General features: G+C 37.9%; 1 protein-coding gene across 4 annotated transcripts; it reads left to right on the top strand.

The window, feature by feature from the left end:
• Window positions 1-485: 485 nt before the first annotated feature.
• Window positions 486-10506, top strand: LOC103988530 (SART-1 family protein DOT2). Of its 4 annotated transcripts, none has more exons than XM_018827898.2 (13): window positions 486-622; window positions 888-2022; window positions 5500-5638; window positions 5725-5773; window positions 5942-6055; window positions 6142-6238; window positions 6311-6377; window positions 6465-6524; window positions 6784-7396; window positions 7608-7969; window positions 8324-8544; window positions 9588-9672; window positions 9952-10421. In XM_018827898.2, exons 2-13 carry the CDS (start codon window positions 920-922, stop codon window positions 10030-10032), a joined length of 2991 nt encoding a protein of 996 aa, XP_018683443.2. In that variant the 5' UTR covers window positions 486-622; window positions 888-919; the 3' UTR covers window positions 10033-10421. The 4 variants fall into 4 exon arrangements, with proteins under 4 accessions (XP_018683443.2, XP_009405353.2, XP_009405354.2 ...); XM_009407078.3 differs by having other exon boundaries at window positions 491-622; window positions 845-2022; window positions 9952-10506; XM_009407079.3 differs by having other exon boundaries at window positions 509-618; window positions 845-2022; window positions 9952-10506.
• The last annotated feature ends 932 nt before the right edge of the window (window positions 10507-11438 follow it).

The raw sequence follows: 11438 nt of genomic DNA, 5'->3' as shown, positions 1-11438 counted from the left end.
TTGAAATTTATTCAAAGCCATAAAACATTAAACAACTTTATTTTTGTATAAAATGATTATTTTTTAAAAAAGATTATTTAAAAAATGATTAACTAAAATTTATTTATACCATTATGTAGCTTTTTTATGCTTAGACACCCAAAATTTAACAGACAAATAACCAGAAACATTTAATTAGGGTGATTTAGGCAGCACATAGGTATTATTATTACCATTTACCATTATTATTAGTGGGTGGAATTGGAATGCTATAGCAGCAATCCTCTATAGCACCTCGCCGGTCACGCTTTGAGATTGGTGCGAAGCCCTGATTGGAGCCTTGAAGGTCCGCGTTCGTCGCATATGGACGGTTGGATTTCGTTCCTTCGTACTGTCTTGGACAGGAGCCGCCGGATTTAGTCGTGGGCCGAATTCGAATCGGGTTCGGGTATTTTAGACTCGGATCCGTGAACCTGGTTTCCACCGGCATGCGGATTCGATTCCAGCTTCTCTTTATCTGGCTTTCGATCGCTCGCCCTCTCTTCCCGTCGCTTCCGTGGGTTCCATCTTAGGGTTTTGTTGTTCCCCTCTCTGTAGCCTCGTCGACTTTCTCGTCGGTCGATCTTGTTCTCCGATTTGGTAGGTAAGCTTTGCGATTCTCCAATCCCTCACCTGTCTCCTTGCTAGGTTTTTGTCATATCCCAACTTCCGAAGGATTTTGTTTCATCGCCTATTGATGCGTTCCGTATTACTCATTTTTCGATATTTTGTGTTTAATCTGGATCCTTTTGGGGGTTTAAATGAGTTTGTTTGGCCTGTTTTGATCAGTTATAATAATTACGCCGCTTCCTGTTTCATTTTGCAGCATCAAGATTTAATCTTTGGTGCGATTTCGCATTCTCGGACAGGGTTCTTATTTTTAGGTGTCAAGTGCTTAAGGATGGATTTGGAGGTGGGCGAGATAGGAGTGGAGCGGGATGAGGACGCTAGAGCAACATCCAGAGATGATGCAGATGAATTGGGTGATGATATGGCAATCGACGATGTTGCAAAGGAGACGTCCAGAGAGTCAGGAAAGCACAGAAGCAAGGACAGAAGTAAGGGAAAGCGAGAAGACAAGGATCATGGGTCTAGGGGGAGAGAAAGGTCCAAAGACAAAGAGAATGAGGAGCACGCAGAGAGAGATTTTGATAGGTATGACTTGAAGGATAATCGGAATAGATCAGAGAGTGGCAAGGACAGAAGGAAAGAAGAAGGACTGGAGCATGGGAAAGACAGAGAGCATGTCAAGGACCGAGATCGGGACAAAGAGAGGAGCAGGGATAGGCTTCGTCAGGAGGAACATGACCGAGATAAGTACAGGGATAAGGATAGAGGAAGGGAGCACGATAGGGTGAGGGAGCGAAGTAATGATCAGGAGTATGACAGAAGTAGTGATCATGGAATAAGTAGAGTGAAAGAACGAGGCAAGGATAGTGAGATTGAGAAGGATAGGGATTTGGCCCGAAAACATGATCGGGGAAAGGAGCGGGATCGTGACAGGAGTAAGATCCGTGAGAGGGATCATGAGAAAGATGTGCAGAGAGAATCAGAAAGAGAAAGAAGAAAGGAGAAAGATCATGAGAAGGGAACTGACAAGAATAGGGAAAGAGAGAAGGACCGCGACATGGTGAAGGACAGGGAGAGGGAAAGGGAGAAAACTAAAGATCGAGAAAAAGAGAAGGAGAAAGAAAAGGATAGAGTGAGGGATAAGGAACGGGAGAAGACTAAGGAGAATTTTAGGCAGAAGGAAATTGATAGAAGCTTGGAAGCTGATCGAGATAGATCAAGAACAAGGGACAGAGAGAAGGGGCCAGCTGGAGCTAAAGAAAGCGAAAAGGATGAGAGAACACTATCTGATTTCGAGGATGGTAGACTTGATTCAAGGGAAGAAGAAGCACGAGATGGCAGTGACAGTCATGAAAAATCTACTTTGAAGAATCAGCAGAGTGAAAAACATACTGACTCTCTATTGGCCTCAGAGCTTGAGGAGCGGTTAGCAAGGTAAGGAATTCTGTTCATTCATTTTGGCTATGTTGTTCTTGATTTCTTTGACTGTTATTTCACTGTTAAATTTCCTGGATGTATACTCTTTTATTTTGAAGTGCTCTTATAATTAGGAGTATGTTTGCAAATTCTGAGATGGTCTTGCACAGACAACCATAATTGTACATGTTTTAACCTTTTCTTCTATTTTGGATGAGCTTGTTCATACGAGTATAGGTAACTATAACATTTTTTGTGCTCTTTTATATTTTTTGATGAAACAAATGACGTTTCATGTTCAAACTATCTACACGTCCTCCTAGTCTTATTATGCGGTTTATTAGTCGTTTCTGGGTTAAAAAATTTGTAAAACAAGAATCATGATATAAGGATTTGTCTTGCTTTAGTATTTTTTTAACGATGTCATTCCATCTATAGATAGTACATGTCTATGATATATCTACACAACTACTAATTCTTTGAAAAGGAAGCCCTTTTTGGTAGTTACCTTGATTCTTTCCCATCATCGAGCTTCATTAAGGATAGTTAACTTGTTATTGCAAGTTTTGTTCATATGTGATTCTAACAAACTCTCGTTTAGTTTTTAAAGCCTCATTTCTATTCATTTGGTTTTGCAAAGATTTGTTGGTTAATATGTATGTCTTTTTATAGACGTGTGATGTACATATAATGGTATCATGCTTGTTAAACTTTTGGCGTGCGTATATTCATCTATATGTGCCCATTCACATGTATACTTGCTTAATAATGGGAAATGACATATGTATCTTCATATGTATGTATACATCCATATGTATACTTGCTTAATAATCAAGCAAAATTTTGGAGGGATCAAACTGGTAACTCCCCTTTAATGATGTCAATTTTGGTCATCATGTCACAGATATTAGATACAGGGGCTGACTTGGCTTGCTTGGCTGAGCACCACAATGGAAGGAGGAATCACCTATTTATCCAGGTTTGGATTTGAGGTTCCGATATGACACCCCACCCTAGTTGTACATTAGATGTGAACGGGTTTAAGTTGGATTTGTAGGATTAGTTGGGTCTACTGCTAACTTGAACTTAAGTATTATGGAATGTAGTTTTATACCTATAAGTTAATAGCTCAGTTGTTTTATCGAATTACATTGTAATAAATGATATTAAAAGAAACCTAGTATTGGAAGAGACATAGTAGACAAAATCCTCTATGGATGGGTTCGGAGGCATACCATGGTATGGAGTCACCACTGGACTAGGCCTTACATGCATCATATCTGTGTTTGATTCTGGATTAACTATGAGCCTTGATGAGGTCAAGCTGCAAGTGAGGAAAATGTGACACCCCTATGTAGTCCTACATTAGATGTGGGAGAAGATTTATGTTAGTTTATAGGGCAAGGAATTACTATTATAAATTTCATGAGGTTTTAGACCTATCAATTTCAGGGGTCAATTATTGTATCAGATCAAAAGAAGGGATTTGGGGAGGACAAGAGACATTCATACAACAGGAGAAAGAAGGTCAAGTAGGGGATGGACTTGCCTTTGCTCCAATAGATTACTTATGCCAGGCATCACTCTATCTCCAGACTGAAAACTTGACCAAAAGCATTCAATCGATCTATCTACTACAGGGTAGCTTATTCCATTTCCCTCAGTCAAGTCTTTGATCGAGGAAATCTACATCGCCCTAGCTCATATGTGAAAGCCTAAGATCAACTCTATCTACCGGAAAAAGATAAAGATCAAGATTTTAGCCATGCCCTCCTAGCTCATGTGGAAAGTCCGGGCTGTATGATATGAATAAAACTCAAGAGTAGGATCTAGGACGTGAGTGAACTATGATCTGTAGACAATGAAGTTCAAAGAGTCCCTACTATGGAACATTTAGGAAAGGAGTTACACACTAAAGGGATGGAACACCGACTCAGAAAGTCACTCCTTGTGGCGGTGCCTTCCCTCAGACATCGAGCAAGCAAGGGAGGATATATTTTGTTGACCAGGGAAATAAACAACAGTCTCAGCTTACGGCTGCTTTCAGTTACTCCTTGCTACCATCCCATGGCCCATAGGATGGGGGGAGGTTTGTGATGTCTGAGGTATGACATACTGAGATAAGAAAGGAACTTAAGACTGAACTCAACGAATCATATTTTGATGCATAAATCAAGCATCGGGATTTGAGGCAGATGAAGGGGAGAAACTTGTAGCATTATTCGAGCACTAACTGCTTGACTGACTTGCGAGCTTCTTGTTTCTTGCCTTGTTTAATTCTTTATTGGGTTTCAGCATCTAAGAATTCAGGTATGGTGACATGCATACAGATCCAACATGTTTAATATATATCTCATCCTCATCGGTGTCTTGATCCAAAAATTGGGCAAGCTATTATTCCTGTGTCACAGATTAATTAGGACTATATGAACATTGAGTTTGTTTTTTGTTTATAAAATTAGTTTTTTTAAATCAATATCTATTCTATTGATGATTAGACATTATCATAATTTCTTAAATATATCTTTTATGTCAAATTTCTAATTATTTCATTCTCATCAGCCCTAGATGCTTCTAGATGATACAATTTGTTTTGCTTACCTTTATATGTTCAATATTTATGCTTGTTTTATCTGAAGTGAAAAATATAAAAGAAACCTAAAACAACACTGGGGCCATTCAATCCGGTATTAAAATGAAAACAAAAACCTAAAATAGTAATGAGGGCTCGTGAATGCGAGGCTTCTTCTCGAGAAGCCGTTGCTGTCAAGACTATCATTCGAGGTCATCGACTGATATGGTTCACTCCCATTTCTTCTCCTACTCCTCTTCTTCTTTTCTTCCCTTTCACCGCTTTATCTTCTTCTTTTTCTTTCTCCTCTTCTTCTACTGCCTCGCTTTCTTCCTTTCTTCCTCTTCCTCCACAGCCTTATCTTCTTCCTTCATATTCCTTTTTCTTGCTGCTTCTCCACTATGCCATCCTTTTCTCCTTCCCTTATTCGTCTGCGAAACATTGGTGTGTACTGGTGCACCATGTGTCTGTACACTGGTACTGACTGGTACTGGTCGGGTACATGATACAGCACTCCTTGGTTTCAGCATCTGAGAATTCAGTTGGTATGCTGCTATGCATACAAGTCCAACATATTTAACATCTCTCTCTTCCTCATTGGTGTCTTGATCCAAAATTTGGGCAAGCTATTATTCCTGTATCACAGATTGATTAGGCTAAGTGAACATTGAGTTTTTTTTTTGTTTATAAAATTAGTTGTTAAAATCAATATCTATATTATTGGGGATTAGATATTGTCATAATTTCTTAAATATGCCTTTTTAGTTAAATTTCTGATTATTTCATTTTTGTCAGCCCTACATACTTCTAAGCAATACAACTTTTTCTTGCTAACCGTTAGTGTTCAATATTTATGCTTGTTTGATCTGAACTATCCTCTGAAATTTTATATACATATTCTGATATCGGTATTGTCCATTCAGGACAAAAGAAGAAAGAATGAAGAAAAAATCTGATGGTGCTTTTGAGATATCATCATGGGTTAATAAGAGTAGGAGGCTTGAGGAGAGAAAAAATGCTGAAAAGGAAGCTTTGCGTCTTTCAAAAGCTTTTGAGGAGCAGGTTAAAATCTATATACTCGAGTATTCTCACAATGCTCCTTTTGGAAACTTGTGATAAAATTTTTGCTTTACTGCTCTCTCTCTCAGGATAATATGCTAGCAGATGGTGACGATGAAACAGTTGGACACACACAGAGTACTGTTTCTACCTCTGACAAGATTTTGCTGTTTAGTTGACAGCATTAGCTGCTTTTGTATTCAAGCTATCTTTTTCTAATAAACTAGATGACAGTACAATAATTAACCAGATCGAATTTTTGTTCAGAATTGCTTTTTTACTGACTGAATTATTGTGTGTAAATAGAGGATCTAGCAGGAGTTAAAATTCTTCATGGACTTGATAAAGTAATTGAGGGTGGGGCAGTTGTTCTGACCCTCAAAGATCAAGATATTCTTAAGGATGGTGATATCAATGAGGGTAAATGATTACTTGTTGGCAGGCATAACTCTTTTTTATTTTTTCTTACCTTGTACTCGGAGCTAATTAAGCCTTTTATTCTATAGAGATTGATATGCTTGAAAATGTGGAGATTGGGGAGCAGAAACAGAGAGATGAGGCCTACAAGGCCGCTAAAAAGAGAACTGGATTATATGACGATAAGTAAATCTCTTGGAACACTTTTTATTTTGGAACACAAGTCTCTGATTCTCATCTTGTTCTTTGTGTTTGTAGGTTTAATGATGAAACGGGATCTCAGAAGACAATTCTTCCGCAATATGATGATCCTGTTGAAGATGAGGTATCTGTTGTAGAGTTGATGCATGCCATATGTTGGTCTGTTTCATTGATTATTATGTTATTATTGTTTTCCTTCCTTTATTTTCAGGGAGTAGCATTGGATGAAAGTGGGCATTTTACTGGTGAAGCAGAGAAGAAACTTGAAGAGGTGTGCAACTTCTGCCTAATCTTGTTGCTACCTTTAAGATTGTTAATTTAGCAGAAGTTTCTTTTTCACCCTTGCTTTTCTCCAAAAATTTTCTTCGAACTTTTATTAGTATGGCATGTATTTACCCATCCTTAGGTTTACGTAGACAGTTAGTCTTGTGTAAAATACATGGACTCACTTGCCATTCTGCTATATTTTTCTAGTGGGTTATCCTATATGACAAGCTTCATTCTTGTGATTAACTATTTAATATTTTCAGCTGCGCAGAAGGATTGAGGGTAGTTTTGTACCAAAAAGTTATGAAGATCTGACTTCTTCAGCAAAAAAATCATCAGATTATTACACTGCTGAGGAAATGCTTCGGTTCAAGAAGCCAAAGAAAAAGAAATCTTTGAGAAAGAAAGAAAAGTTGGATCTGGATGCCATGGAAGCAGAGGCCAGATCTGCTGGATTAGGAGCTAGTGATCTTGGTTCCAGGAATGACATGAGAAGGCAGATTGAAAGAGAAGAACAGGAGAAAATTGAGGCTGAAAGGAGAAGCAAAGCATACCAAACAGCATATGAAAAAGCAGAAGAGGCATCTAAAGTTATGCTTCAGGAGCAAACTTTAAGATTGAAGTCTTTTGAGGACGATGATATCGTTTTCGGTGAAGATTATGAAGATCTACAGATGTCCCTTGAGCAGGCAAGAAAACTTGCTCTTAGAAAACATGATGAAGCAGGTGCTACTGGTCCTCAGGCAGTTGCTCTTTTAGCCACATCTATTAAAGAACAAGAAAATTCTCAGAGCCAGTCTACAGGAGAGCTACAAGAAGAAAAAGTTGTCATTACAGAAGTTGAGGAGTTTGTACTAGGTCTTCAACTTAATGAAGGTGGTATTAGCTATCCTAATTTATCTTTTGGTTTTTATCAGCTTAAAAAGGCAACTTGTAGGAGAAGTAAACATGTCGAAGGAATTTGCACTTTTGCTAAAATGTAAACCACAAAGTTATGACTGTATCTTGAATCCCCACTGATCTTTTTGTTCCTGTTTATCTATGTTCTCTTTTAATTGTTTTTCACATGTTGTTTTACATATTTTAGGTGCCCAAAAACCTGAATCAGAAGATGTTTTTATGGATGAAGAGGATTCTCCTAAATCCCTTGAACCAGAAATAAAAGTTGATGTCACTGGATGGACAGAGGTGGAAGAAACCAGTAAATCTGAAGATCCCATCAGTGAGAAAAAGGATGATGTTTCTCCAGATGAGATCATCCACGAGGTTGCTGTAGGAAAAGGATTATCAGGTGCACTTAAGTTACTTAAGGAACGTGGTGCACTTAAGGAGACAGTAGATTGGGGTGGCAGAACTATGGACAAAAAGAAAAGCAAACTTGTTGGTCTTTATGATGATGGAGGGACAAAAGAAATACGAATTGAGAGGACTGATGAGTTTGGTCGCATTGTAAGTGTATCCTTACATAACTTCTAGAGTTATTTGCTTTTTAATCATCCTTATGAGTCTCTAATTTCTATGTTATAAATTAACATCTATCATAATCAGCTAGTTACATGTAAGCAAATAGCAAGAAGTTTCTTAGTTTCTGATGTGCTTATATGTCATTCATCTCACTGTTCTAGAAGGTTACTAGCGAAGAGTTATTTCAAATGTATGAAGTAGAATCTTTTGTTTATATCAGTTATGTTTCAGTATAGTGTTCGTATGGGTATCTGTTAAATCCTTTCATGTCCAGTTTTGTCAACATCCATTTTCTAATGACTAGATAGTAAAGGTATGTTTGTTTCTATTTTTATGCAGATGACACCCAAGGAGGCATTTCGGATGCTGTCACATAAATTTCATGGTAAAGGACCAGGAAAAATGAAGCAGGAGAAGCGGATGAAGCAATATCAGGAGGATTTGAAGACAAAGCAAATGAAAGCTTCTGACACCCCATTGCTAGCAGTGGAAAAAATGAGGGAAGCTCAAGCTCAACTTAAGACGCCTTATCTGGTGCTAAGTGGGCATGTTAAACCAGGGTATGCTTGTCAGTCTTCTCTTATTGCTACCTTTTTCCTTCTTTCCACAATTTCTACCTGTTTTTGCAAAATTTTTTAGATGCTCTTGGCACTACTGTTGACTGTTGTATACTGCTTTAGTTTGTGTAATATTCTACATTACTATCAATGTTCACTGCCCTGACTCTACAACAATGTCAACTATGTTTTAAAACCTGTTCTTTTATTAATAGATCAACACTAGAAATTTTTTTTGGTTGCTCTGTGTGTCGAATCTTGAGTTTTCTCCATCTTATTGCGACATATGATGACCAAATCCTGTCTATCTGGATAAGATTTTTGAAAGTTCAATCACATAGAAGTGATAAATCTATTTTCACTTTTCCTAATGGATTATGGTTCTTTTTTTTTGCTCAATTTCATGACAAAATATCGACAATTTTGTGTCTAACTACGATAATGTGGGATTGACATGTACTTTCAGATAAATGGTGAAAATTGCTTCAACCATATTTTATAGGTTTCTAATTTATTAGTATGGTTCAGATTGCAGTTTTTTCGTTTTGTGATTTAACTAATGTTTCTCTATATCTGAGAGGTTGATTCTTTAATTATCATTAGCTCATTTAGTTTTTGTTTTGCGATATGTTTTTTATCAAGCTTTTGTGGTGTGAGAAGTAGCAGTTTTCCATTTTGATGTTTGAAGATGATTTATAATTGTGCTATTTTATTTTAAGAATCCCTGTGGCATGGACAATAGAAATAAAAGCTTATTATATCAGGGCAAGAGGTTGGGTCATGGTGTTATGATAAGGTTGGTCTTTTGCGATCTTGATGACCATTGTTCGAGTCCTGAAAACAACTTCCTTGCTTACAAGGATTTGTATGTGTCTAGTGACAGAGTACTTAATCATCTGTTGGATATTAACTATCTGCACAAAATCTTATCATGTGTTTAGACAACTGTCAAAATTTGATTGTGGTGTTATCTTCTTCTTTCAGAAAATTATTTCTAAGATCATTGCTTGTCACTGATGTCATGTCTTTTTTTTCTGGAAATGTAGGCAAACTAGTGATCCCAGAAGTGGTTTCGCTACTGTTGAGAAAGATCATTTGGGAAGCCTGACACCCATGCTTGGGGACAAAAAGGTATTTTTCCAAAAAATGGCATTTAGCATTAGCCATTGTCGTTTAAGGGTATTTTTGTACAGTTTCAATGAATTTGATTTAAATAGCTTTCCTAGCCGAATATTATACTTTGCAAGAATTTTTTTTTTCAACTTCATTTGCTTGCTTTTCTTTATTTTCTGAAATTCGGGTTGATGCTCACTGCCTTAGGTTGACTTCTGCAGCATATGTGATGCCCTTAGATTTCTGGGTCGTAATTTAAAGGTCCAGGGGAGAAGTCTAATGTTGAATTATGTGCAGGTTGAACATTTTCTGGGAATTAAACGGAAACCTGAAATAGGCAGCATGGGTCCACCTCTGCCAAAAAAACCTAAGAGTTGAAGCTTCTGGAGTGAGCCCACACTTCTCAAGTTGTCGATAACTGAAATTTTGAAGGAGTTTCATGCAACATCTTTTATTACACTGGCCTGGTAATAAGGCCACATTGCCAATGCTCGCTCAAAAGTTTCATCCCAACTGATGTACGAAGAACTTCTATTCAAGTAGTTGGATGACTGATGCTCGAGAGGGTTTTCTCTTGGGTCAGGATTAGATTCCCCCAGTAAAGCGCATTGTGCACGTCTCACTTCTACATGTTTCTACATCCATCTTGGAGTGCATTTATATATATGGAAGGGGACCTTTTACCTAAAAAAAAAATGATGTGTGAGAATGTACATTTTACCTTTTTCATTTCTAAGCAATGGTGGAGGAGAATTCTGTTCCCCGAATTTGCATTTAGAATCTGTTTTTTCCTAGTAAAATTGGAAGTTGCTAGTGATGCAATTCACGATGAAGTCGGTCATCCTTTTGGCAGATCATTTTTCACTTGTGGTTACTTTCTGTGTGTGTGTGAGTGTTTTTTCTTTGGCTTTTTGATTGTGTGCTGAGCTGAGTGGTAGTGACGGAATATGGACGTACGGTTTGATGCCTGCGCCCAAGTTGAGCTCCCTTGACGACGATTGTAGGAGGGTTGGTTCACATTAATAATCTACTCATCCGTTGTATCATGCATGGAATTTTTTATCACATTTGTGTCAATTTTTCTCAGGTAGCAATAATGATATGTTGAAGTCCAATGTTTTGCTTCAAGACACCAATTTCTTGTGAATACTATTTTGGTTATCTGTTATGTGCTTTCCGATGGTGCTAAATGACCAACTTTCCACCCCCAATGCACAAAGGTTTGTCTTTCTCTCTGCTAAAGATGTGATGATGTCTTTGTCTATGACACCAGAGACAGCAGTCCAGAGGCAGGCAGAGGCCCTTTACACGAGTATTGACTTCTTATCTCACCACCAGCATATATTTTGGTCAGTGTCCACCAAAATGAAGTCAATTCTACAGCTGCTAACATGCTTTTGACTTCTCAGCTATCAGAAGTTAATTTTAGCTACAGTTTTGTGCCCTTTTGTTCTGCCAATCTGTATACTAATCAAGATGGGGCCATGTTTGATGGATCCAAATGGCATTTATTTATGTGCTATGCAGCAAAAGATGTCTCAACGACTGCTCTCTTTGACAGGCGTGGAGGGGCACTCCACCTTCATGCTATTGGATGGAACTCATTGTCGAAGGTTTTCATTGGATTGACGGAAGCCGAAGAACAATTTTCCTATAGGAAAAGAAAAGATGGTTCCTAAAACATGACATGGTGCGCACACGGAAAAGTTTTGGAAGATGGAAACTGCTACATGAGAAAATGGAGGTGGATCAATCCTAAGGGGCATCATTATATGTCGGCCTTG

The sequence above is a fragment of the Musa acuminata genome, chromosome BXJ3-6, assembly GCF_036884655.1.
Source record: "Musa acuminata AAA Group cultivar baxijiao chromosome BXJ3-6, Cavendish_Baxijiao_AAA, whole genome shotgun sequence".
Classification (NCBI taxonomy): domain Eukaryota; kingdom Viridiplantae; phylum Streptophyta; class Magnoliopsida; order Zingiberales; family Musaceae; genus Musa; species Musa acuminata.
This window is presented reverse-complemented; position numbering and strand designations above follow the sequence as displayed.